This window comes from Sorex fumeus, unplaced genomic scaffold, assembly GCF_029834395.1.
Source record: "Sorex fumeus unplaced genomic scaffold, SorFum_2.1 ptg000037l, whole genome shotgun sequence".
Taxonomy (NCBI): domain Eukaryota; kingdom Metazoa; phylum Chordata; class Mammalia; order Eulipotyphla; family Soricidae; genus Sorex; species Sorex fumeus.
This window is the reverse complement of record NW_026606094.1, coordinates 15,173,789-15,201,184: the sequence shown is the minus strand read 5'-3', so window position 1 is coordinate 15,201,184 and position 27,396 is coordinate 15,173,789. Positions and strand designations below refer to the sequence as shown.

The following is a 27,396-nucleotide window of genomic DNA, read 5'->3' as shown; positions in this document are numbered from 1 at the left end:
TGGGCCTGCTCGAGCAAATCAATGAACTATGGGAGGACAGTGACAGTGACGTGTTTTCTACTTTTTTACCCCCAATTCATAAATGGAAGGGTTTTTGATATTAACAATAAAAAGCTGTAGACCAAATTACTAGTTAAATAATGACTTTTACAGGAAAGTAAATCCTCTAAGTGGCTTAGAATACTTTTAAAAACTGAAATGTGTGGAATAAATTTATTTCAGGGTTAATACCCATATGGCTGTATTAAAACTCTTCTGGGGTGAGTTGAAGTCTGGGATTTGGGGGATATTTTTGTTGGGTCGGTACATCCATCCCTCCTGGCAGGATTCCGGGAACTGTATACTGTGTCAGAGATCAAACCTGAGTTGCTGCCTACAAAGCAATCACCCTACTCACTGTACACTCTCTTCCAGGAAATTATAGGGTTTTGTTCATTTGTTTTAGGTTTTGGGGGGCCTGCACCTAACTGTTTTACTTAGGTTTTACTCCTGACTCTGCTCAGGGATCACTCCTTGGTCAGGTTCAGGGAACCATGTGTGGTGCTGGAGCTCAAACCTGGATTGGTCATGTGTCTGATTGGCCACATTTGATCATGTGTCCATTGGTCATCCTACCTGCTATAGGATGTACTGTCATTCTTAACCCTGGAAATTGCAGTTTTAATGATTTAAAAACCAGAAGTGAGGGGCAAAGAAAGTGATACAGGAGTTAAATGACATGCTTGCGTGCTACCAGCTTCAGTTTTATCCCTATATGCTCCCATGAGCACTACTGGATATTGCATATTGCGGCCCCGCCCCCCCCATGCCAGCCAGTCCCCTCCCCCATCCTCTTCTAGAACTACAAGGGTGTCCCAGTGTTTCTGGCACTATAGAGCCTGAGAAACAGGCCCTTGCATTGAGTCACTGATCACATTTACTGAAAACACTGGGACGGAGTGCACCCCCTCCACCACTCAGTATTACGTGTCCGTGGCCTGGGTGGTTCCTGAGCTCAGGCATCGAACCATCAAGCTTGCACAGCCTTAATCATCAGGAATGAATCCTGAGTTCCCTCTGCACTTAGAGGATGCTCTTACCAACCTCCACCTGCCCCCCACCCCGAAAACAAATACCTTCCATGATTTCTGTTTGCTTTACTTCCCAAATGAAGTCCATACTGATTCTCTCTTTGAGGCATTTTAAATCAGTTCTTGTAATAGAACTCCACACCTGCCATGTGTTAGGTATTAATGGTGGTTCTTTCTCTGATGTACCTTAACCTATCTCTTAACTGTTTTTGTTCATTTTAGTCCCTCTAAATGGAATATGCTTTTCTTCCTAGCCTTCTCAGTTTCTATAAAACCAGGGTGTCGGGGCTGGAGCAATAGTACAGTGGGTACGGTATTTGCCTTGCACGCAGCAGACCTGGATTCAATTCCCAGTGTCCCATATGGTCCCTGAGCACCGCCAGGAGTAATTCCTGAGTGCAGAGCTAGGAGTAACCCCTGTGCATTGCCAGGTGTGACCCAAAAAGAAAAAAAAAACCAGGGTGTGTCTACCCTGTTTTCCAAGGCCCGTATCATTATAAAGTCACCCCTAATTCTCTTCTACTTTCATTCATGCTACTTCAAAATGGTGGGGTTTTTCTTTTACATGTATGTTTTAATATACTACAATGACTTATTGGTAATTATGTTACAGTGCTTTTTTGTTTTGTGTTATGATTTTATTATATCTCCTCTTTTACTATACATCCTGTGATCATAGGACTTGATTATTTTTCGCATCTTTAATCATACATATTCTCTTACCTGGTATTGTATGATAATATATGCTAGAATAATTGAGAGTGTAAATTATATCTTTTGAAAAGGCCAATATTTACTAATTTAATTTTCCTCTAAATATAAATGCTGGATATGTGTTAGTTTTTTATTGGCCTTACCTATATACTATTTATAGTTAATATTAAGTGAATAATGGAGTATTATTTATTTTGCCATGTGCAGTGCAGGAGACTTTTATTGACAGTTGAATTATTTAAAAGCAGTAATTTTTTTATTTTACATAATTGGACTTTTCTCTTTTTAGTGCTTTCGCACAGTATAACTTGGACCAGTTTACACCAGTAAAAATTGATGGTTATGAAGATCAGGTATGTTTGTAAAATGCAGATTCTGCTTATTTTATTCTAAACAAATCGTGAGGAGATACATGTAGAGATTGTTTTTAAGTTTATATTTATTGTAACTACTTATAGGAAAAGTTATTAAAAACTTTGTTTCTTCTGTTGAGACCAATAATGCCATTAGAAAAAAATTTTTCCCTGAAATTTTCTAATACAAATCTTTTCAAATTTTAGAAAATACTTTCTTTAAACCTACTTTCTTATTTCTTATAGGGAAGAATCTTATATTAATCAAAATCTAGAATATATATTAGTAAGATTTATATCATAATTTGGTTACTCTGGAATTCTATAGTTCTTCATGTGAGTAACTTAGCATTTAGTAATTGTTAAATCTTTTCATTCCAAAGTGCAAGTTAGAACTATACAAAATAAGTCACAGAGTGTCAAAAGTATTCTTAATTTTTTTAAAAAATTGGGGGGTTACAAGAATAGTAGAGAGAAATACCAGGAGGTTTCCCCCATGGCTTGGAAGCTGGCCTCACATGCTGGAGGAAAAGAAACTCAGATAGAGAAGGGAACACCAAGTAGGTGTGGTTGGAAGACCCGCTTGGGATGGGAGATGCGTGCTGAAAGTAGACCATAGATCAAACACGATGACCACTCAATACTTCTATTGCAAACCACAACACCCAGAAGGAGAGAGAGAAAAAAAAGGGAATACCCCGCCACAGAGGCGGGGTGTGAGGAGGGGATGAGATGGGGGGGGGGGTGGTAGAGATACTGGGATTTTCGGTAGTAGAGAATGGCCACTGGTGGAGGGATGGGTACTCGAGCAGTATATGACTGAAACAAGCACGAAAGTTTTTAAGTAACACTAACTGTACCTCATGGTGATTCACTAATAAAAAATTTTTTTTAAAAATTTGGGGGGGTTTAGAGTAGATATTTAAACAAATACCTCAGTTATGCTCTGAGAAGCACGACATATCTAAGACAGCGTGGAGAAATTGGTAGGTAGAACATGAAAGAATGATAGCAATTACGTCTCAGTGGTTAATTATGTGAGAACTTGTGCTTCATGTTACTCATTATGTAGTATTTAATCTTATACTTCTGTGGGAAACAGTGAGACTAGGCAGCAACAACTTGCTATTGAACAGAAATAAGTTTAGATAGATAATTATATATGCATGTGTGTACTATACTCAAATATATAAAGCTGTATACTAATATCCAGAATTTACTTTTCCCCCCTCAGGAAATTAAAAATTTTTTGACTATTATAAACTACCATTATTTTATTAAATAAATGAATCCCTAAGAGATTTTTTGGGTTGGAGGAATGAATCTTTTTAAAATGTTGGCTAGCAGAATCTGGAAAAAACCTGAGTGCCCAAGAACAGATGACTGGTTAAAGAAACGTTGGTACATCTACACACTGGAGTGTGTAGCTGTTAGATAACATGAAGTCATGAAAGTTACATACAAGTGGTACTACATTTCATGCTAAGAGAAAAATGAGTCAGAAAGAGAGGGACAGACATAGAAAGGTTGCATTCATCTTGGGAACATAAAGTAACAAAATAGGAGACTTAACACCCAAGAATAGCTAAGTACCAGGAGGTTCCCTCAATTGCTTGGAAGCCAGCTGCACATGCTAGGGGAAAAGGCAGCTCAGATAGAGAAAGGAGCACCAAATAAAGGATGTTGGGAGGATCCTCCCAGGATGGGAGATGCATGTTGAAAGTAGACTATAGACCGAACATGATTGCAACTCAATGCCTCTTTTGCCTCTTTTGCAAACCACAACACCCAAAAGGAGAGAAAGAACAAAAGGGAATGCCCTGCCACAGGCAGGGTGGGTTGGGGGGGATGGAGGGTGGGAGTTAAGTATAGATAGCCTCTAAGCACTCACTGTCTGGTGACCCTTGTGGTTCCTAGCACTTCAGGGCCCAAGTAGCTCTGCATCCTCAAGCCCTAGTGTTGAACCCTGTTTGGCCAGGTATCACCGAAAGCGACCTCCTACTCTCTGAACACTGCTCAGAAGATACCCACTCCTGCTCTTCCTCTGTACCCAATAAAAGAATAGACAGATAGTATTACAAGAATGCAAGTGTGTTCCATGGAAACAATGTATTTGTCTTACCTAAGAGCTTACAAATCAAAAAGAAAAATATGGTTGAGAAATAGTATGCTGGGGTTAAGCTTGCCTTGCACATGGCCAGCCCTGGTTCAATTCTTAGCTACTGCCTACTCAGTCCACCAGGCATTGTCTGATGTGATGTGATCCCTTTGCACAGAGCCAGAAGTAAGCTCTGAGTATATCCAGGTACGTCCTAACTATCCCTGCTGCATATACATTAAAAAAAAACCTCTTAAATGTAAAATGCTTTTTAACAAACGTCAGTAGTAAATATGATCAACTGCAAACTAGGGAAGTTTTAATTAAAACAAAATTGTCCTGGGTCTGCTTATCACCATTAGTCATAAATGAAGATATAGCAAAAAAGAAAATGGGACTTTTCAAAACCTTGAAATAAAAAAAAAACTGATCTAGAAATTTGAGAAACATTAGTAAACAATCTCCCAATGCTTAAATGACTCATTTTAAGGTAAGTTTACAAAACTTTCTAGCTTTTCTCTGTTGCATCAAGGAAATGCTACAAGCTGAAATTGATGGGACTTCAGGGCAGGACCAGGTGGAATATTTGATTTTAACTAATGGTAAATTTAACCTTAATACTAAGCACTAGCATTGTGAAGAAAATGGTGGTTATCTTCTTGAAACATAAAATAGATTCTCAACAGTGGAACAGTTAAGAATGAAGTTAAATTTAACTCATACAGAAATTTCAGGTAAATGAAATTTTGTAAAATAATAGAAATATCAGAAGAATCTATGTGTGTGCAGTATAAAGACAGGGAAAACCATCTTTAAAAAGACAGCAATTTAAAATATGTAGGAAAAGATATTTTGTTACATAATAGTTTTAATTATAGAATGAAACTCTATTTTAACAAAGACTCATAAATTGAGGAAGAAAGCCTCAACTGAAAAATACTGGATATTTTTGTAAAGCAGTTTAATTGTGTATCAGAAATGTAAGCCCTTTATGTACTGTGCACACTGCCGAGGATCTATTTCAGAGAATTAAAGCACATGTAATGAAAAAAATGCCTTTTTTTTTTATGTAACACATGTCAGCATTTTGGGGCTGGAGCACAGCAGTAGGGCGTTTGCCTTGCACGCAGCCAGCATGGCCGACCCGAGTTTCCTCCGCCCCTCTCGGAGAGCCCGGCAAGCTACCGAGAGTATCTCGCCCACCCGGCAGAGTCTGGCAAGCTACCCGTGATGTATTTGATATGCCAAACACAGTAAAAACAAGAAAAAGTCTCCAATGGAGGCGTTACTGGGCCCGCTCGAGCAAATCGATGAACAACGGGAGGACAGTGACAGTGACATGTCAGCATTTTTAATGTGCCCTTTCTTCTCCAAACAAGAATACAGTATGGAATTAAAGTATGTCTGTCAGCGGGATGAAAAGATGATGTAGCATAGTTGATTCCAAGGGATTTCTGTAGGTGCTTATGTTGGAAAAAAGCCAGATGTGGGGAAATGCATGAACACGTAATTCGTTCAATTCTCATGAAACAGTGACCCTCCCCCCTAAAAATAGCAATTCTGATTGTGTTTATCTGTGTAGGGTAATAGGAATAAAAAATTTTAGAACGCATCCATTGTTCTGTGATTTACATATAAAGGTTTAGGGTATTTCTGAAATTCATAGAGGCTAAGATAGGTAAAATGGGGAAAAATTTAAGGAACAAAATGTCAAGTTTATGCACATGTAATTAAAATGTACAAATGGCTGAATTAATTTCTTTTAATTTTTAAATCAGTAAACTGCCACTCGTTAACTCATTTGAAAAAATGTGGCAGGGAGGCTGGGGAGTTAGTTCAAATGATAGAGCACATGTGTTCAGTCCCAACACTGCATGTTGCTGGCTGTGGCCGTAATTCTCCCACCCTCCACACATTGAGGGTCTGTACTGTCACACCACATACTTCTAGGGGATGAGTCCATATTTAAGAAAATCCTGGGGGCAGGGGCATTTCTAAGTAGATGAGGTTTGGGTACAGAACCATCCTGGTTGAAAATTATTACCAAGTTCCCTTAGTTTTCGAGAAATAGATATGCTTATTTCTGCCCCCCTTCCCCCAATAACCTGACACTAGCATTGTATTAAAAAGTGCCTTTTTATTTTTCTTCTCTCACCGGGTAGCTGGAAAGTTATCTATCCCAGATTGGTGGAAGCAGTCAGATCCGCTAACCTCATTATCTTTATAGTCTGTTCATTTGAAGTTTTTTAGTTCTGCCATGTAGTTATACCAGTTGCTTAGAGTAGAATCATTTTGTGGATTATAGAATATTATCGTATTCATATAGTAATAACATCAGTACTTAAAAATGCTATTTTAACTACCTTTTTTTTCCCCTCACAATTTCTTTGTACCATTAAAGGTGTTGATAACAGAACATGGTGACTTGGGAAATGGGAAGTTTTTGGATCCAAAAAACAGAGTCTGTTTTAAATTTGATCATTTAAGAAAGGAAGCAACTGATCCAAGACCATACGAAGCAGAAAATGCCATCGAATCATGGAGAACTTCAGTAGAAAATGCCCTTCGAGCTTACGTTAAAGAACATTACCCAAATGGGGTGTGCACTGTAAGTCACCAATGTGCAGCTTTTTCCTTTAGTCTTAGATGACTTTTTTAATGCTCTCCTAAAATTCACAGTAACTTACAGAGCAGACATTTTATAAATTGCTATTCTGACTTTTCATGAAGTAAATATTGTTAAGAATGTTTTTTAAAAAATTTTAAATAGTGAACATAAATGGGAAAAAGTTCATACCTTGAATTAAATTCAAATAGGAATTTTTGAATTTGGTTAGCAAAGTATGGATATGATGAGTTTTTAGTCTTTCTGTTTATGATGCTTCTCTCTTTTAATTAAATTCCTTTTAAGCTGTGAAATCTTAGAAATAATTATTTGAAAGTACAATTATGTCTTTGGGTCTCTTTATAATTAATTTTTTAAATTTTCCTATTTTTTTTATTCAAAGGTTTTATTTGCATATTTCAGTTTGAAATGTGATAGAAAGCATGAGGGGTCTTTTCCCTTTGGGATTTCCCCCCCTTTTTATTAATTGTACAATCTGGAATATAATTCAAAGACCTGAAACAAATGCTTTGCATGCAGAGGCTTGGGTTTAATCCCCACCACCATATCATCCACTTAATGTGGCTGGGTCTAGCACACAGTCACCAGCAATGTGGCCTAAAAAATAAACAAAGGAAAACCCCAAATCATAAACTAAACCAAAAAACCCAAATATAGATATAAAGATGTATCTTTGGAACTCAGATAGTTTTTAATGTTTCCCTCTGCTTTTATAGTCCTCCCTATAACCAGAGTGAATTCCAGAATTCCAAATCATGTCATGAAACTTGCTTGCTTGAGATTCTTTACAGATTTCCCTTTGTTCTTTTTTTTTCTTTGAATTAAAAAAATTTTTTTTTATTGGCTTTCCCTTTGTTCTTAACAGAGTCCCAGCTGCTAAATATGGGTTACATGTGACCTCATCTCTGCCTACCTCTCCAACTTAAGGCAAACCTGTAGCACTGTCCTCCAGTTGTTCATCAATTCGCTCGAGCAAGCCCAGTAACGTCTCCATTGTGAGACTTGTTACTGTGTTTGGCATATCAAATATGTCACGGGTAGCTTGCCAGGCTTTGCCGTGCGGGCGAGATACTCTTGGTAGCTTACCAGGCTCTCCGGGAACCCAGTTTGTCTGGGTCGGTTCGCATGCAAGGCCAACGCCCTACCCGCTGTGCTTTCGCACCAGCCCAAGGCAAACCTCCTGTTCAAACCAAATAGTAATATTACTAATGGTACCTCCTTTTGCTCTCAGAAGTTTCTTAGCATGAAAAATTATATGGTCACTCTAGCTCCTAAAATAGAACTTTTCTTCGACTATAGCTTTGTTGGTTAGGATTATTTTGGAAGTATAGCTCAATAATAGTTAGAAAATTTTTGCTCCTGTGGATTTTGAAATGCATGCTCTATTACTGTTTAAGGAATAGGCACGAAATAATACCATATTGCCAAAGGCATTCTCAGTGATCTTTTATCAGTTATAAGTAAACTCAGTTTCTTACCTCTGTTCTACCATTCTTTTATAAAGAAGTAAGCATGAGTAATACAATACCATCACAGACATCCTCTTAATGATTTTCCTCAGTTATAAATAAACTAACTTCTTTACCTCTATTCACCTTTTTTTTAATTGACTATGAGATAACACAGTTAAAAAGGTGTCATACAATGTTCCGATACCCATCCCTGCACCAGTGCACATTTCCCAATGACCCCAGTTTCCCTCCCCCACCCCACCCCCAGCCTGTCTCAAGGGCAGGCACATCCCCCCCCACCTCCTCTGTCCCCTGCAACCTCTCCTTCTCTCCCTCTGCCCCCCCTCCACCCTTTTTCCTCTTTCCCTCTCTCTTCCTCCTCTCCCTCTTCCCCTTCCCCCTCCCCCCCCCTCACTCCTCTTCAAAAACCCTCATGATTGGATTCAGTCATACAATGTTCCAGCACCTGTCTCTTCACCAGTGTACATTTCCCACCACCAATGTTCCCTCTCACCACCACCCTCCCTCAGCCTGCTTCTATGGCACTCTCTCTCTTTCCTATGCTTTGCAATAGAGGTACTGAAGGGTTATCATGTTTGTCCATTTACCTACTTTTAACACAGGGTTCTTATCCAGAGTGATCATTTCCAACTATCATTGCCCTGGTGATTCCTTCTCTATCCCAACTGCCTTCTACCCCAGCACCTGAGGCAGGCTTCCAACCATGGATCAATCCTGGCCTGGGTTTCCACTTTCCTTGGGTATTAGTTTCATATTGTGGTTTTTTATGTCCCACAAATGAATCCAATCATTCTGTGTCTCTCCCTCTGACTCATTTCACTCAACATGATACCCTCCGTGTCTGTCCATCCATTCATAAGTGAGTTTCCTGACTTTATTTTTCCTAACAGCATATAATATTCCATTGTATAAATGTACCATAGTTTTTTTATCCAGTCGTCTGTTCTTGAGCACTCAAGTTGTTTCCAGTTCTGGCTATTCAACCTTTTAAAGTGACTAGAGTAATAGCAAGTCCCAAGTTGTTAAGGAAACAAAGATGATAACCTAAGTCTAATTTTCATTTGCGTGGAAACAACCAATTTGTTATCTCTGTCTTAAGATTAATTACACGTCTTATGATACCTGTGCTTAAAATTAATATTGTATTTCCAGGACATTAATTAATACCTTTAAGTTCCATTAGTTTAACTTAATTGTACTTTATTCATTGCAACCTCTTATAATACTCTAAGGCTCTGTGATTAGCTGTGCATATTTGAATACATTTTTTTCTTGTAATGGTGAATTGATTATGTATTTTATATTCCTTTATGTGATTCTGCCAAAGTTATATGAATTTATTTTGTACATGTTAAGTTGGCTGGTCTGTGATCCTGAGTTCACATTTGTGTTTCATTTCTTTACCAATAAAGGTATACGGTAAAAAAATCGATGGGCAGCAAACCATTATTGCATGCATAGAAAGCCATCAGTTCCAAGCAAAAAACTTTTGGTAAGTGACAGTTTTATATACTGAAGGACTTTGACATTGTTTATGTTACTTTTTGTCTAAAATTATTAATTTTACTACTTATACCTGTGTTTAGAATTTATTTTGAGGACCATGACTACTCCTGGCACAGTATTTGGGGGTCACTCTAATGCTCTGGACCATGAGGTACCAGGAATTGAATACAGGTCTCCTGCACTCAAAACATGTGTGCTAGCCCTTTCAGTGATATCCCCAGCCCCATGATCTTGCTTTATTAATTGAATCTGTACCTTGTCTGTGAATGATGGACTAAAAACATTGTAAGGATAAATGAAACTCCAGCCTTTTGATTTAAAGGGTATCAGCTGGGCTGAGGAAATAGCACAACAGTGCTTGGCTTGTACACGACGGAGCCTGGTTTGATCCCTGACACCCAGGTAGTCCCCTGAGTCCTGCCAGGAGCAGTCCCTGAGCACAGAATCAGGAGTAATTCCAGAGCACTGCCAGGTATGACCCAGAAAACAAGAGGTGGGCCTGCTCACCTGCTTCATAATTGTCCTAATTGTTTCAAAGAAGCAGTTAATCACACTCTGAAGGAGTGTGGGTGCATAGAGGTTTTTTAGACTAGGAAGTTGCAGCCCAGTGGAACATGTGTGCCTGTGAGTAGACCAGTTGACATGCTCATTCTCAGAGGCAATTTGTTCCTGTATGAAACTTAACATGGTGGATAACAGATGTAATTATAATGTGAAGAGTGATGAATTGAGGGGGGGTGAACTTTGTGAGGGCTCTGAAATAGATGGTTTCGAGCTTAACCACTGTAAAAAAAAAAGTGGCTTGTTTTGTACTGTGAGACAAATTTCAGTCAAACCTGCTCATTTTTGCATATAAGTTGTTTGATTATTCCTTATCTAACCGCCCACTGACTTGTCTGTTCTATAATCATGGACCTTGGACAAGTTATTAGGATGTCTTATTCTGGGATAATACTGTTTCTGACAGAAAGTCTGTTAAGAAATTCTGAGGGCTTCCCAAAACTTGAGATGTTTAGAATTCGTTCATGAATGAATGCTTTACCTTTATCTCACTCCCCTCCTTTTTTTTTTTTATTAATAACATGCTAAGGTTGTCAGAGTTAGTAAAGGTATAATATTTTCTTTTTTCTCTTGGTTTTGGGGCCACACCTGGCAGTGCTCAGGGGTTTTTTTCTGTTTCTGCACTAAGGGATCACTCTTGGTGCACCTGGGAGACCATATAAAGTGCTGGGGATCAAACCCTAGTCAGCGCATGCAAGGTGAACACCCTACTGGCTGTACTGTTGCTCTGGCCCCTTAATTTTCGTTTTAATTGTTAGCCAAGCTAATTGGTAGTGCTATTGAAGATAAACTAACAAGTATCAGTAACACCCAATGGACCGGTTTGTTCTGTGGTACAAGGTTATTCCTTAACCATCTCAAAAATCAATGTAAGATTTTATTGTTGACCAGGAATTGTCTGGAAGGATAAAAGAAAATTTATTATCACTGAAGGAGAATACTTGTGATTTTTCACCATCCAGGTGCTCTTTGGGGCTCCAGGTGGTGCTGGGGGTACTCAGGGGACTATGCAGTGAGGGGAGCGAATGGCAAATTATGCACTCTCCGTGTCCTAAAATATGAATACACTTCTAAGGAGGGTACCTAGGATCAAATTCAGGGCCTCACATATGCAAAGCAAATATACTCTTAACCTGCAACTAGAAAAGCAATTCTAATGTAAACATAAGCCTTAATGATAACCTGTTATTTTCTAAAGATTCTGATGCACAGTTAATTGTGTGGACATAAATATCTCTGTTTGCCCCCCAGACACATCATTAACGTGTCAAAAAAATTAATCTTTCCAAAATCACTACTGGTGAGGATTGGGGGACCATATGTGATGCCTGTGGTTGAAACCAGGTTGGCCAAGTACAAGACAAGCACCTTACCCACTGTACTGTCAGTCCATCCCCTAACTGGTTCGTGATCATAGTTTAGTTGCAGCACTTACTGGAGAGCACACTCGAGCCTCACTGCTCACTGCTCACACATTAAAGATTTGCACACTTGGTGTGGCACCAGATTATCACAGGGCAGGCTGCAGGCTCATGCTCATGTGAGCCAGCCTGGGAATTTAACTTTTATTATTACAGGGCAGGAGCTCTGCCACTGAGCTATCCCTGGGCCTCTTTGTGGGTTATTATGGATTGTGCAAATCAATATGTCGTACATTTTTTTTTCATTTTGGTGCATTATTGGGCCAAAGCGATAGAATAGCGGGTAGGGTGTTTACCTTGCATGTGGCCGACCCGGCTTTCTTTCCTCTGCCCCTCTTGGAGAGCCCGACAAGCTACCCATGACGTATTTGATATGCCAAAAAACAGTAACAGCAGTCTCACAATAGCGACGTTACTGATGCCCGCTCAAGCAAATCCATGAACAGTGGTAGGACAGTGCTACAGCGCTACAGTGGTGCATTATTCTCAGAGTAGTGTTTTTCAAATGTTCACTTTACATACAAGAATACTTATGATTGGGTGCACTGCAAGATTTTTGAAACCAAAATTATTCTTACACCAAAGTAAATATAATTATCCATTAGCCCTGTGACATTTTAGAAGTATATACCGTTTTAAAAAACTTAAGTTATAAATTTGCATGTCAAAATACCTTTCATAGGCAACCTACAAAAAGAAAAGAGTTGCTCTGAGAATCTGTGAATATTGCATTATTATTTGAAAGTCAAAATTGAGTAACATACTAGTTGCTCATCACAGTTTCTTAAAACCATTGTATTTGTATATTTTGTAATTCTGTTTTTTTTTGGGGGGGGGGGGGAGTACACAGTAGTGCTCAGGGCTTCCTCCCAGCTCTGTTCAAGGATCACTCCTCTAGCCACGTGCAGGGCAAGCACTCTGCCTGCTGTACTTCACTCCAGCTCCTTTATAGATTTTTTTTATTTATAGGAGAAGGAAAGTACCTTTTATCTGAAACTTTAAACCTAAAAATGAGAAAGGGAAGAAAATCTGACATGTCTACTTCTTTATAGCCTTTTTTTCCCCAGATGTCAAAACTTTGTGATAGAAATGTTTTCTTTCCAAGCTATTCTTTGGTTTGTTTTTAGGAGGGAAGGACAGGTGGTTTGGGGGCTATACCCAGCAGTGCTCAGGGCTTACACATGACTCGATGCTCAGGGATCACTTCTGGTGTCGTATGGGCTGCTGGGGATTGAATACTGGTTCGCTATGTGCAAGGCAAGCACCTACCTACTGTACTATCTCTCCAACCCCTGTTAGTGTGTTTTGTTTTGGGTGCACACCTGGTAGTGCTTGAACTACTCGGCTTAATGCTTGGGGGTTGCCCCCAATGGTGGTTGAGGGTCACTCCCTGTGGTGCTCAGGTGACCATGTGAAGCCATGGATACAACCTAGTTCTCCTGCATGCAAAGCATATATTCCAACATTTTGAACGATACCCCAGCTCCTGCTCACCGTTCTTTAAAAACTATTCACAATTCTACAAGGTGTGACCCTATAAGCAAACCAACAAAACTGTTTGGTGAAGCGCTACAATGGAGTACTTGAGTAATGCCAGAGTGCCCTCCTCACAAAACACAACCCATTATTTGTATTTTGTATCTAGGGGTGTTAAAACTGCATTCACTGAAATATATGATTCAATTTTGATCTCTTATTTTAATTTATACCTTTATAATTCTGAAATTGCATCCATTTTGCATAGTCGTTTTTTTTAGTAGGATGAAAATGTAGTATAGCTCATAACCGAAGTTATTAACCATTTTATCTTTAAATATTTCAGCAGTTAAAAATTGAATGTCCAGTATTCATGCCACACTCCCACACTCCTTGATATTGCAGTATTAAATTTAGTCTCTGACTTAACCTTTATTCAAATTATTTTCCCTACCTTATTTACAGCTGCTGTTTTTATTTTTAAGGAATGGTCGTTGGAGGTCAGAGTGGAAGTTTACAATCACTCCTTCAACCACTCAGGTGGTTGGCATCTTGAAAATTCAGGTATGAAAGAAAAGGAATTTGTTGATTATCTCTAGTTGACTCTTGATTTTTCATGGTAAAGCATACTATAGGATTTTGTGACTATAGTTTTACTCCTCTCCATGTGTATACAGTTCAGTATACCTAACACAAGCATCCAAGTGCCATTCTACCACCAAAAGAGACCCTCGATCCTAATTTGAACAGGGTAGTAACTAATTCATAAATTGAAATCCTCATACTATAAAATAACTTTTTTGGTTAAGATCTTTGTTTTGGCATAGTGGGAAAAAGCAGGCAGTGCTGATTTCATCTTTCAGGTATTCTTGCAGTTCATTTCTTCATTTTGTTCGTTTTTTGGGGGGGGGAGTGCGGGAGGGTACACCCAGCAGTACTGAGGGATCACTCCTGTTGGTGCTTGGGAAACCATGTCGGGTGCTGGGGATAAAACCCAGGTCGCTACATGCAAGGCAACCACCCTACCTTCTGTATTCTAGCTCTGGCCCATCTTGTAGTTCATTTCTTAGTCATCAGAAATCTGTAAGGATTACTGACAGATTTTAAAAAGCAACTAAAATTAGATACTGCCATTTGGTCTGCTTTTCATACAATTTGTTCATCCAAGCTTCTTCTGTGTTTCAGTTGTACTATTTCAATCTTCTGATTTGGATAGAATTGAGCACAGTATAGTATTAATGTCTATGTGTAAATATATAAGTATTATATGACACTGTACATACTACACTTATGTTTTCAGTGTCTTCTGAACTTATATTTAGCTTCTTGTATACGGAAATTGAATTTTTTTTACTTTTCAATTACTAAGATACAATGACAACATTTATATGGTTTCGGGTATACAAGATGATTTGTGGAGCTAGAGAAATAGTATAGCAGGCAGCTGTTTGCCTTGCATTTGGTTCAACCCCAGGCATTTCATATGGGTCCCCCCCAAGCCTGCAAGGAGTGATTCCTGAGTACAGGAGTAAACCCTGAGCACTACTAGGATGTGGTCCCCAAATAAAACCAAAACAGTATAATGATTTGAAATTTGTATATATTATGACATGATCGTCACAGTAAGTCTACTTTATGTCCATTATTATGTGTAATTATCTTTTCCCCTTACAATGAGAGTTTTTAAGCTGTATTCTCTCAGGGGACAGGGAAATTGCTCAAGAGACTATATAGAGTACATGCTTTGCCTGATGGAGGCCCATGTTTGAGCACTGCTAGAAATAACCTCTGATCACTAAGTCCTGAACAGCCTTCACGCACTATCGCGTATAAGATGCCATTCAAAACAATCAACTTTTTGGTCAGAGACTTGGATCAGGTAGTTACATACATGTATTGAATAGGCATTGTCTTTGATTTAATCTTTGGCACTGCATACCTCTTCTCAGGCACTGCTCATATGGCTCCCACAGTAATAGTGACCCCTCTCCCCCTCCAAAAAAACCCTCCACTTTCTTAGAACATTTAAATAGCATGGTATTGTCAGTGAAAGTCATCTTACTATACATGATATCCCAGGAATTAGAGAGTTTATAACTAGATTTTGAGTGCATTGTTTAGTCGTTACCCATTTCATTTAACACCCCTTTTGTGCTTTACCTCAGATGTAAACAGGTTGGGTACTTGCCTTGCACGCGGCCAGCCTAGGTTTCAGTGCCTAGCACCCCATATTGTCCCTTGAGTCCCACCTGGAGTGATCTTTGAGCATAGAGCTAGAAGAAAACCCTGAGTACTACTAGGTGTGACCACACATACATGCACCAAAAAAAGCATTAGGTAATTAAGACTAAGTATTACTATCCCCACAGTCCCCTTACCTACTATTTTGCATTTTGTAGTTTTTGTCAGCTTGGTCAACCTCAATCTAAAAATTTTTTATAAAGTGAGTTATTTTGAGAAGTAGTTATTCATAAACTTTGAGGACAGAATTTTGTTACAACTTCCACTTTATTATTAAATATTGTTATTTTCTCACTATACTTTATGAATTATACTTCAGTATAGATAAATGTAGCACTGCACTGTAGCACTGTCCATCCGGTGTTCATCGATTTGCTTGAGCGGTAATGTCTCCATTGTGAGACTTGTTGTGACTGTTTTTGGCATATTGATTACGTCACGGGTAGCTTGCCAGGCTTGGCCGTGCAGGCGGGATGCTCTTGGTAGCTTGCCGGCTCTCCAAGAGGGGCGGAGGAATCAAACACAGGTCAACCACATGCAAGGCAAACACTCTACGTGCTGTGCAATCCCTCTAGCCCATAGACAAATGTATATGAGATAAAACAGTACATACACATAGATAAAAATGCTATATGATACTTGGTACTAGGTTTTGGTCCTGTCAACTAGGAGTGAAAGGATAGAGGTTAGCAACATGGACATCGCTAAACAGATGGTCCAAGTATGAATCTCATCTCTACTAGTTACTACTTCTGTGACATCCTGAAATCATTTAATTCTTTTATTCTTTTTTAATTTCTTCATCTTGTGAAAAGGGGGAAACAATAGCAAAAAATAGTGCTCATGGTTAGTTGAAAATTAATTAATATGAGTGACATGGTGAGAGCAAATCCAGACACAAAGTATTTAAATCTTAACCATTATTGTTAATATTATTTTTCCTTCAGTAATCTCAGGTGGTGTCACCTGGATCATTATCACAATTTCTAAAACAGTGTCACTTTCTGTTAGACCTAAAGTAATTAGGGGCCCTTAAATGGTATGATTCACAGCTATTTTTTTAAGTTTACATCCCTGGCATTTGTTACTTTATTTGTATAATTCATGGGCCTTTTGCCATTTCTTATTCTGACAAATGCCTTTTTAAAATTTAAGACTGGATATGTTTTAGATGTAAAACAAAAGACCATTTTAGTGGTACACTCACCACCACTTAGTCTAGATATATTTGTGTATCATGCAAAACTCAAATTTGACTGTCCCCTACCTATGTGTCATTCAAGTTCTTCCTCTGTGTCCCTAAGTTCACATATATTCCCACCATCAGTTCCCCAAAGCTATTCAAGTAAACTGTTTTCTTCCTTGTTTTGTCAATTTGCTTAACCCAGGTTTAATGTTGCTGCTTTGTTTGATTTTGTTTGTTTTTTTGGCTCATGTCTGGCAGTGCTCAGTGCTTATTTCTGCTACTACACTCAAGAATTATTCCTGGTAGCACTCAGGGGACTGTGTGATGCTGGGATCCAAACTGGGGTTGGCCACAAGCAAGGCAAGCTCAGCATTGCTCTGGCCGCCTAATGTTGCTTTTTTTCTGCTTAAAGTGTCTAGAATATTGCTAATGTTTTGTTACCTTCCTCTTTTGTTGTGTCAAAATATGAGGTCACAAGAATTGTCTTTTTCAAAACTGTTCCTAAATCATTTTGTATAAACAGGCTTATCTAGTAATCAGTTTATACTCATTGAATGTCTTTGTTTTTGAGGAATTAAATGGTTCATATAAATGCATGGAAGAGAAACACTGATTATTGGGAGGGAGTTTTGCAAACCTCATTTTGAAAATCTTAAATTTAGGTACCAGTAGAGAATGCCCAGCTGCCAAGTCACTGGGGCTTCCCTGAGTCATTGCAGAAATTGTTCATTAGTCTCACTAGATTGCAAACAGGAAGAGACTTGTTGGAATTGAGAAGATCAAGAGCTCAGCAGAGCAGACTGCAGTGGTCATCTGTATGGATGTATTTGCTGAAGCCTTGAGGATAATGATGGCTCCTATAATGTGGTTTCTCTAATTTCTTTTTTTAATAGGTTCATTATTATGAAGACGGTAATGTCCAGCTAGTGAGTCATAAAGATATACAAGATTCCCTAACAGTGTCTGTAAGTAAAATAAAATTTGAACAACATCACTGTCACTTTCACTGTCACTGTCCTCCCTTTGTTCATTGATTTGCTTGAGCGGGCCCAGTAACGTTGTGAGACTTGTTACTATGTTAGACATATTAAATGTGTCACAGGTAGCTTGCCAGGCTTTGCTATGCGGGCGAGATACTCTCGGTAGCTTGCCGGGCTCTCCGAGAGGGGCGGTGGAATCGAATTCGGGTCGGCCATGTTGGCTGCGTGCAAGGCAAACGGCCTTCCCGCTGTGCTATCGCTCCAGCCCTTGAGCAATATAGTACTATAATACTTGAGCAGTGTTAGAATCAATATTTTAAATAGTATTTTTGATTAAGGTGTTTTCAGATGGATTAAAGGTGATGAGCAGTTGCATATTGGAACCATTTTTTGTTTAGATGTAGGGGCCATACTCAGCAGTGATTAGAGGCTACTCCCAGCTTTGTGTTAGGGGGTTGCTCCGGCAACACTAAGGAACTATGGATGAACTGAGGCCTCCAACTTACAAAGTATGCACTATCCATTGAGCAATCTTTCTAGCTCCAAACTTCTTACGCTGCGTTTTATATTGTGTAAGAACCAACACTACAATCCCAAGTCACACACCCATTCGGATTTCCCATTCCACTCTCCATTTCCATTTCTCACCCCTTCCCCCAAACTCCTTTAGTCCTAGGAAACCATAAGAATTTTCTGATTCTGATTTTGCTTATTCTCGACACTATGAATGGAGTCCTATGATAAGTGACCTTTTGTGACTACCTTTTTTCACTCTTGGCATAATGTTTTTGAGATTAATCTACATTGCTAGACACACATTCATATTTGGGTGTGGGCCACACATGGCGGTGCTCAGGGCTTACTCCTGGCTTTGGGCTCGAAATTCCTCCTGGCAAGGCTCACCTTATGGGATGCTAGGAATTTAACCCTGGTTGGCTGTAAGCACCCTGTACCCCAGCCCCACTTTATTCCTTTTTTATTGACAATAATTCACATATTTTATTTATTCATTCTTCAGTTGATGGACACTTGTTACTTATTTTTTGCTGCTGTGAGTCATAATGTATTATTTTTTTTGTGCAGACATTATAGTTGGAGCTTCTGTTTATTGTCTACCGAGGAGTGAAATTGCAGGATTATATGGGAGTTCTTTAAGTTTTTGAAGAACTGACTGACAGTTTTTCAGAGTGGCTGCATACTATTCTATGTGTTGTCTTTTACTTTCTTGGCAATATCATTTGCAAAATTATATCTACATAGATGTAATCTAATTTTGGGTAGTCCAATCAGTTTTCTTTTTCTTTTGTTACTTGTGCTTTTCTATATTAGAAACCACTGCCTAGGAGGTTGGAGAGATAGTATAGAGGTTCAGGTACTTGCTTTGCATGCAGCCAGCCAGCCCTCTACACCTCATATTGTCTCCTGAGCCCGATCAAGAGTGATCTCTGAGCTCAGAGTCAGGAGTAAGTCCTGAGCTATGGGTGTGGCCCATAAAGCAAAAAAAAAAGAAAAAAAAACAAACACTGCCTAATGCAAAGTAGGTCATGAAAATTTGAAACTGTTTTCTTCAAAGAATTTTGTAGTTATAACAAACATCAACTGCTATTCTACACAGAGTTAGGTAGCCTACAATATTAAGAAAAAGTTCCTTTTTTAGGTGAGGGGTGAATTTTAGCTTTTTGGTTTGTTTAATTTAGGGGGCAGACCTGGCTATGCTCAGGTCTCACTCTTGACTCTGTGCTCAGGGATCTCTCTTGGCAGTGCTCGGGACCATATGAGGTGCTGGGAATCAAGCCTGGAGTGGTCGCTTGTAAGGCAAGTGCCTTAACTAGTGAAAAATCTTCGGCCCTAGAAAAGTTCTTTTAAATTTTAAGTGTCTGAATGTGAAAACAGATGCTACCTGAGAGGAAAAGAGAGCAATATTTTTTGTTTTTCAACTTATCTTTAGCATGTAGGTGGTTAGGTTTGTTTGTTTTTCCCCTGTAAAATGTGCTTGTTGAAAGAGAGTAGTGCTAATGTCTAACTTCCTGTATTTATAGTGTGTATATGTAGTATTATTTATATATCCCAGTACTTAGTACTATCTTTGTAGGGAGTTTAATATTAACCAGATATTCTTTGTAAGGCTCATTTATCTCCAAGATTATGAGCAATAAAATTATGAGACTTGCTCACAATAATTATAACACATTAACGAAGGTACTTCAGTTTGCATTAATGATGCTACATTTAGGTATGAACCATGGTGATTTATTTACACCAGTGTTAGTATGTTGAACTTAACTAATAAACAAGGTTTTTTGGAATGCACTTTTAACTTTATCTTAATGTTTGTGTTGGTGCTTTTCTATATTAGAATTCAAAAAATAATTTTTTTCAGGACTGTTTAAATTCTGGAATAAATTCACTTTAACATATAAACACAACTTTTTACCTAAGTGGTAGATTTTTTGATGCATAATTAGGGTGGTAAATATAATTCAGTAATTTTTTTACAATTACATCCAGCAGTGCTAAGGTCTTGCTTCTGGCCCTGTGCGCAGGAATCACTCCTGGCGGGGCTTGGGATTTAATTAGGGGTACTGGGAATAAATTCCTAGGTCATGTTTCACATTATATCATACTTTTAAAAATTGTTTGCTTGCAAGGCAAGCACCTTTCCCGCTCTACTATTCAGCCCCAGAAAACTTTCTTTTTAATTTAAGTGTTACAATGTAGGGCCAGGTGCTAACTTCCTACTGATAAAGATTGTTGGAATGAATGTCAAGTATTTTTATTGAGCTTTTTTTCCCCCCTTTTTTGTAATTTTATTTATTGAATCACACCATGACAATAGTTACAAAGCTTTCGACTTTAAGTCTCGGTCATACAACGAAACACCCGTCTCTTCACCAGTGCCCATTTTCCACCACCAAAAATTACCAGTATACACTCCATCCCACACCCTCCCTAACTGTGGGGCAGATGATTTCCACATTACTCTCTCTCTACTTTGATTACATTCAATATTTCGACACCAAACCCACCATTATTATTTGGAATTTTACCCCAACACTCAGATCTGTCAAAAAGACAACAGTAGACAATTTGTTTCTGTTGCTGGTTATGAATAACATATGATGTCTCGCAGCTGCAGTAGTGGCCGCGCGATTTTGGAATTCCAAAATTTTAACAATTAAATCTGGAGAGATTTCTGCCAAAACCTGCTGGGTTCTGAAATTGTTCCTGGGTCTCTTAGATCATGGCCCTTAATAAGCAGCTTGATCAGGAGCCAGAGAGGCCGTTCGTAGGTGGTAACTCAGGGGTTTCCTTGGGGTGGGGAGGAAAGGGCCAGCTCCACCCCTATCCCGTGAGGCTCTCTCCCCCGGGTGTCTTGTCACTGCAGGCGCAACCCTCACTGTCCAATGGCCTCTAGAAGGTGGTGGCCACCGAGGCGCCAGGGGGAACAGGCCAAGGCACAAAACCTGTTCCCCCCTGGGGTGGCCCGGCACCGGTAACCTACTGCAGGGACTGGATGCATTTCTGCCAAAAGCCATTGGGTTCCGAGATTTGTTTTCTGAGTCTCTGGGATCATGGCCGTTAAGCAGCTTGATTAGGAGCCGGAGAGGCTGTTTGTGGGCAGCAACTCAGGGTCTCCTTGGGGCGGGAAGGAAAGGGCTGGCTCCACCCTCATCCCTTGAGGCCCTGCGTGTTAATTGAGCTTTTATCAGAGTATGTTATTAATATTTTACTTTCTGTTAGCCATTAAACCACTAAGGCCAGGCTCATTTTGCAGATTTTTTTAAAAACAATTTTTCTAGTTCTTCTGGGATGTAGGATAATTTATCGTACAGTGGGTTCACTTTATTTGTTTTAATTTTCATTTATTAAACTCTTAAAATATTTAATTGACATACCTGTTTGAAAATAATGTATAGTTTTAAATTATTTCATCTACTTTTTGGTTTTCTTTTTCATTCAGAACGAAGTGCAAACAGCAAAGGAGTTTATAAAGATTGTAGAAGCTGCAGAAAATGAATACCAGGTATGATTTTCAAAATTATTATACAATCTACATCATTCGTTTTTTCCCATAGTGGGTGTTACTACCACTCCATCCCCACCCCCAAGAGGAGAGAAGGAATTGCTGGAATGATCCAGGGAGCAGCAATGCAATTGGGGTTGCTTTCTGTTTGTTTGCTTAAAGAAGGTAGAATTTCACGGGGACACTGAGTGATTGGTTTTTTTTTTGTTTGTTTGTTTGTTTTTCTGAAAGGGGGTTAGCAATAGGCCAGATATGTTTGGGAGACTCTAATCTATATATACTGATAAATAGTGGCAGTGAATTTTAATCTCAGTCATAAACCTGAATTTTTCACTGTTAAATATGGTATTGTATGTATTAGCTTTTGGAGTTCTTTTTGTATTCTTGTTGTTAGATAGGCAAACTTATAAAATGGTGGTCAAAACCCGGTTTTAGCTAACTGTCATTTCTAAATATTGGACAGAATATCAAGATTTTAGATAGTTTGTTTCTGATTGGAAATCTTATTCAAATAGGGTCTTATAGAGCTTTAGATTATATATAATCTTTCTGAACCATATTACATATTGTTTCATACATTTTTTCATTATTTCCTTCTAAACTACTCCTTTAAAAGCATTTATAAATTGTTACAATAGTACTTTATAAATTGTTTGGACTTAAATAGTTCAATACAAAAAAAATATACTGATAGTAAATTCATTTGACATTTTCATTTCATTGCATTTAACTATTCAAAATTATTATAATCTTTTTTTTTTCCCTTTTAGCTGCTTTTAGAAACTTTTAATGCCTTGTTGGGTTTGTTTGTTGGGTTTTTTTGATTGAATCATTATGAGATACACAGGTGCAAAGCTCTTCGTGGTTAAGTTTCAGTCATGCAATGTTCTAACACCCTTCCCTTCACCAGTGTACATTTCCCATCACCAACGTCCCCAGTTTCCCTCCTGCCACCCCCCCACCCCAGCCTTCCTTTATAGCAGACATTCTTCTCTCTCAGTCTCTCTCTTTCCATTACGATTTGCAGCACAGGTACAGAAATGTCCCTTTCCCTCCTTTCAGCACTTAGTTCTTATCCATACTGATCATTTCCAGCTAATATTGTCATAGCAGTCTTATTCCTATCCTAACTGTTCCTCCACCCAACCCCCCACCTCGAGTTGTGGCAGCTTCCAACCAAGGACCAAACCTCATGGCCCTCTTTTCTACTGTCCTTGGTTATTAGTTTCATATTGGGTTTATTTGTTTGTTTGTTTGTGGGGTTTTTTTTTAAATATCCCACAAATGAGTGCAATCTTTCTGTATCTGTACCTCTTCCTCTCACTTGTTTTACTTAGCATGACAGTCTCCATGTCTGTTTTAAGAAAATTTCATTACTTCATTTTTCCTGGTGGCTGTGTAGTATTTCATTGTGTAGATGTACCATCGTTTCTTTATTCAGTTATCTGTTTTCTGCCTCTTAACGTGTATTCCCAGAAGTGGTATTGTTGAGTCATATAGAACCTCGATATTTAGTTTTTTGAGGAATGTCCATATTGTTTTCAAAAAAGGCTGTCCATTTGGCATTCCCATCAACAATAAAAGTCCTTTCCTCCCCACATACATGCCAACACTGATTGTTCTTGTTCTTTTTGATGTCTTTGTGTAGTGAGATGATATTTCATTGTTGTTTTGATTCTCATCTCTTGAATGACTAATGATGTAGAGTATTTTTTCTTGTGCTTTTTGGCCATTTAAATTTCTTCTTTGAGGAAGTTTCTGTTCATTTCTTCTCCCTATTTTTTTATGAGGTTGGATGGTTTTGTTGTTGTTGTTCTTGTTGTTGTTGTTGTTCTATAAAGTTCTACCAGTGCCTTAGATATCTTGGATATTAACCCTTTATCTGATAGATATACTGGTAAATAGTTTTTTCCATTCCATGGGCTCTCTTTTTGTCTTGGTCACCATTTCCGTTGGAGGTGTAAAAAAGGAACTTTCCTTGCTTCACTTTGTATGTCTTGATCCTTTGTCAAAGATAAATGATCATGTATTTGAGGTTCTGTGTCAGGATATTCAACTCTACTCTATTGTTCAGTGGGTCTGTCTTTATTCCAGTACTGTGCTGTTTTTCGCTTTGTCTTGGAGTTTGAAGTTGGGAAAGATGATGCCTCCCATCTTCTTTTTCCCCAGCGATTATTTTAGTTATTTGTGGGGACTTACTTTTCCATAAGAATTAAGAGTTTTTGATCTGTTTCTTTGGAAAATGTCATGGGTGTCCATACAGGGACTGCATTAATTCTGTTTAATGCTTCGGGAAGTATTGCCATTTTGTTGATGTTAATCCTCCCAATCCATGATCAGGGTATGTGTCTTCATTTTCTCGTGTCCTCTTATTTCTTAAAGTAGTGTTTTGCGGTTTTCTTTGTGTAGGTCCTTCACCTCTTTAGTTAAACATATTGCAGATTTTATTGAACTTTTTAAAAGCAATAAAACTAGTTTCTTAAATAAGATATTTTATATACATACATTTTTATGAATTCTTTTTTATTTGCTTTAAACTTTTAACTACTGTTTTTCATAGACTGCCATCAGTGAGAACTACCAGACCATGTCGGACACTACTTTCAAAGCCTTACGTCGACAGTTGCCAGTAACACGCACTAAGATTGATTGGAACAAGATTCTTAGCTACAAGATTGGCAAAGAGATGCAGAATGCATAAGAGGAACATTGCATGACCGGATCATTTTAGTGTTTTTGCGTTTTAAAAAAAATCATTGCAAAAGTATTCAGAACTGTCAAGCTACCCAGTCAGATGGGCTGTTGCCATTAAAAAATCACTGTAATTAACTAGTTTGGTTAGAGCACAAAGCTTAGCTAATCAACCGTTATTTTCATTTCTTTTGTTCAGAAGATTGAAATCAGTTTACTTTAAATGTCTTTTACTTTCTGTTATGCCTTTCTTAAAATGAAGAGATGATTCCTCTAGTTTAATGTTTAAAGTTTTGACATGTTTCCAAAACAATTTACTTGCTGTAACCCTAAAATTGCTGTCTTTTGGTTTATGAAATGGGCAACTTTTGATACTTGCCTAGTTCTTTTTAATGGGGTCAATAATGGACATTGTAGTTCAAGGTGGTTGATGGATTTAGCCATATATGCTGCTAAAGAAATTGTCTACCTTTCCCCCCTCACCTCTTCCATTCATGTAGGATTGAGATTAGAGGGAAAGCATTTTATATCGATTGTGTTTAAACCTTTCAAGAAGGTTCTTTAGCTAGCTTAGTGTTTAACTAAACTTTTTTTTAAACAAGACCAAGGTCTAATGCTATTTTGGGATTCTGAAATTAAATGAAAATACTTATTTCAGAAATGCATTTAATGCTTTTTTTCTTGTGACAGTTGCGCAAATTAGCTTGAATTCCATAGGTCCCTGAGTTATTTTTATCATAAAGCCACAAATGTATTATAACAAGGCAAATTGTAATATATATAATCCTGAACTCATGACCATGTCTCAGTTTATTTTTTTTTTCTTGGATTGAAAATACTGAAATTCAATGTGACATTAAAATGAGAAAATTCCTATTTATTTGAATAGAAAATCACTTACTAAGTGAGTCATATACTATTTTAAAAATACTTTATTTGAATATTGTGACTCTTAATTGGTTGTAAATCAAAAAAGCTGGGAGTACATATGGTGTACGGTTTTAGTCAAAATTTTTCCATCTTACAGTGCATTATAAGCATGTTTGTAATATTTTTCAAAAATACATTTTTTGATACTGCAGGAATTTCAAGCCTGTGGTGAATGTTAGTATTTACTATAGGGAGGTGGGTGTGGATTTGTGGTTTCATTCAGTCGAGTATTGCTTATTATACTCCAGTGGGATCTTTTCCTCACATACTCCTGCAGATGTCTGGGCCTGGAAATGTTTTTTTTTTTTAACACCACTTTTATTATGTATAATAAAAATATTTCATTAGCTTGAATTGTATAGATTTTTAAAAAATTCAATGAAAGCATGTTTTATTCTTTTTTAAAAAATTGTTGGGCTTTGAAAACATTGAGAATATAATAGGGAAATCATAAAATATTTGGTTAAATTGTTTTCACTAGTTTTAAAATACATGTTCACTGTGTTGGGATTCCTCAAGGAAAATGAATTGGCTATGTTCTTCTTTAAAGAGACATTTTCAAATGTTGATGATTGTCAACTAAGTTAGCTTAGTTATGTCTAGTAGGTTATCATGGGTTAGTGTCCCCTGAAGGTCATTTACTTTTTTAAAAAGGTCAACTCTTTTTAATGGCCTAGAATTCTTCTTTGAAAATACATCCTTTTTTTTAAAGGTGGTGTGCATATGAAAGGAAATTACTATCAAAAGAACTCTGAATTCACTGTGAAAAATAGCTGTACAATATGGTCTCTTTTACTGTAAGAAGAGCATTTTATTGGACCAGAGCTATGGTACAGTGTGGAGGGAGGTTGCCTTACATACAGCCAACCCAGGTTCAATCCCCAGCATTTCATATGGTCCCCTAAGTACCACCATGAGTAATTTCTGATTGCAGAACCAGGAGTAACCCCTGAGCATCAAAACCAAACAAACAAAAAAATAGTATTTTATTGAAGTGGGAGAAGAATGCAACCCAAAGTCAACCTTAAAGCTCAGAGTTGTAATTTTATTTTCTTTATTTTTTCATTTGAAGCGATAGCACAGCAGGTAAGGTCTTTGTCTTGCACGTGGCCAGCCGGATCAGCCCGATTTGATTCCTCCACACCTCTTGGAGAGCCTGGCAAGTTACCGAGAGTATCTCACCCGCACGACAAAGCCTGGCAAGCTACCCATGACGTGTTGGATATGCCACACACAGTTAACAAGAAGTCTCACAATGGAGACGTTACTGGGTCCACTTGAGTACATCGGTGAACAATGGGAGGACAGTGCTACAGTTACTAGTGAAACACCATGAGGTGCAGTTGTAGACTTACAAGTTTTTGTGCATGGGTTTCAGTTATACAATGATCGAGTACCCATCCCTCCACCGGTGCCCATTCTCCACCACCAATGATCCCAGTATCCCTCCCACCACCACCCCCTATCGCCCCCATTCCACTCCCGTCTGTGGCAGGCATTCCCTTTTGTTCTCTCTCTCCTTTTGGGTCTTGTGGTTTGCAAGAGAGGTATTGAGTGGCAGTCATGTTTGGTCTATAGTCTACTTTCAGCATGCATTGCCCATCCTGGGCGGGTCCTCCCAACACCCTTTACTTGGTGTTCCCGTCTCTATCTGAGCTGCCTTTTCCCCCCAGCATGTGCGGCTGGCCTCCAAGCCATGGAGCGAACCTCCTGGTACTTATCTCAACTATTCTTGAGTGTTAGTCACCTATTCTATTACTTTATATTTCACAGATGAATGCAGTCTTTCTTTGTCCCTGTCACATAGCATGATACTCAGAGTTGTGAAGCACTACCGTGTTGAAGAAGCTTACGTGTAGAGACTATGGCAAAGTACTGGAGAAAATACGTAGACTCTTGAGTAATCTGGTTGAAAGAATACAGTCTCCACCTTTGTTGAGAGCGGTAAAGTGTTAGGCTGAGGAATTAGAGTTCTGGTAGACACTGAAAGCAAAGGCATCAAGATTAGTTTGAAGTGTTGAGAAATTAACCTGGGGTGAAGAGATAG

At 38.4% G+C, this 27,396-nt stretch overlaps 1 protein-coding gene across 1 annotated transcript in view; it reads left to right on the top strand.

Annotated features, from left to right (window-relative positions):
• Positions 1 to 25,703, top strand: part of CAPZA2 (capping actin protein of muscle Z-line subunit alpha 2) — a 55,733-nt gene extending 30,030 nt beyond the window's left edge. The window contains exons 4-10 of the mRNA XM_056118345.1: positions 2,074 to 2,137; positions 6,637 to 6,843; positions 9,746 to 9,825; positions 13,783 to 13,861; positions 17,618 to 17,689; positions 21,666 to 21,728; positions 24,289 to 25,703. Coding sequence (XP_055974320.1) covers positions 2,074 to 2,137; positions 6,637 to 6,843; positions 9,746 to 9,825; positions 13,783 to 13,861; positions 17,618 to 17,689; positions 21,666 to 21,728; positions 24,289 to 24,429 — 706 coding nt within the window. The 3' untranslated portion in view covers positions 24,430 to 25,703. The remainder of the gene's footprint in view (positions 1 to 2,073; positions 2,138 to 6,636; positions 6,844 to 9,745; positions 9,826 to 13,782; positions 13,862 to 17,617; positions 17,690 to 21,665; positions 21,729 to 24,288) is intronic.
• Positions 25,704 to 27,396: the final 1,693 nt, after the last annotated feature.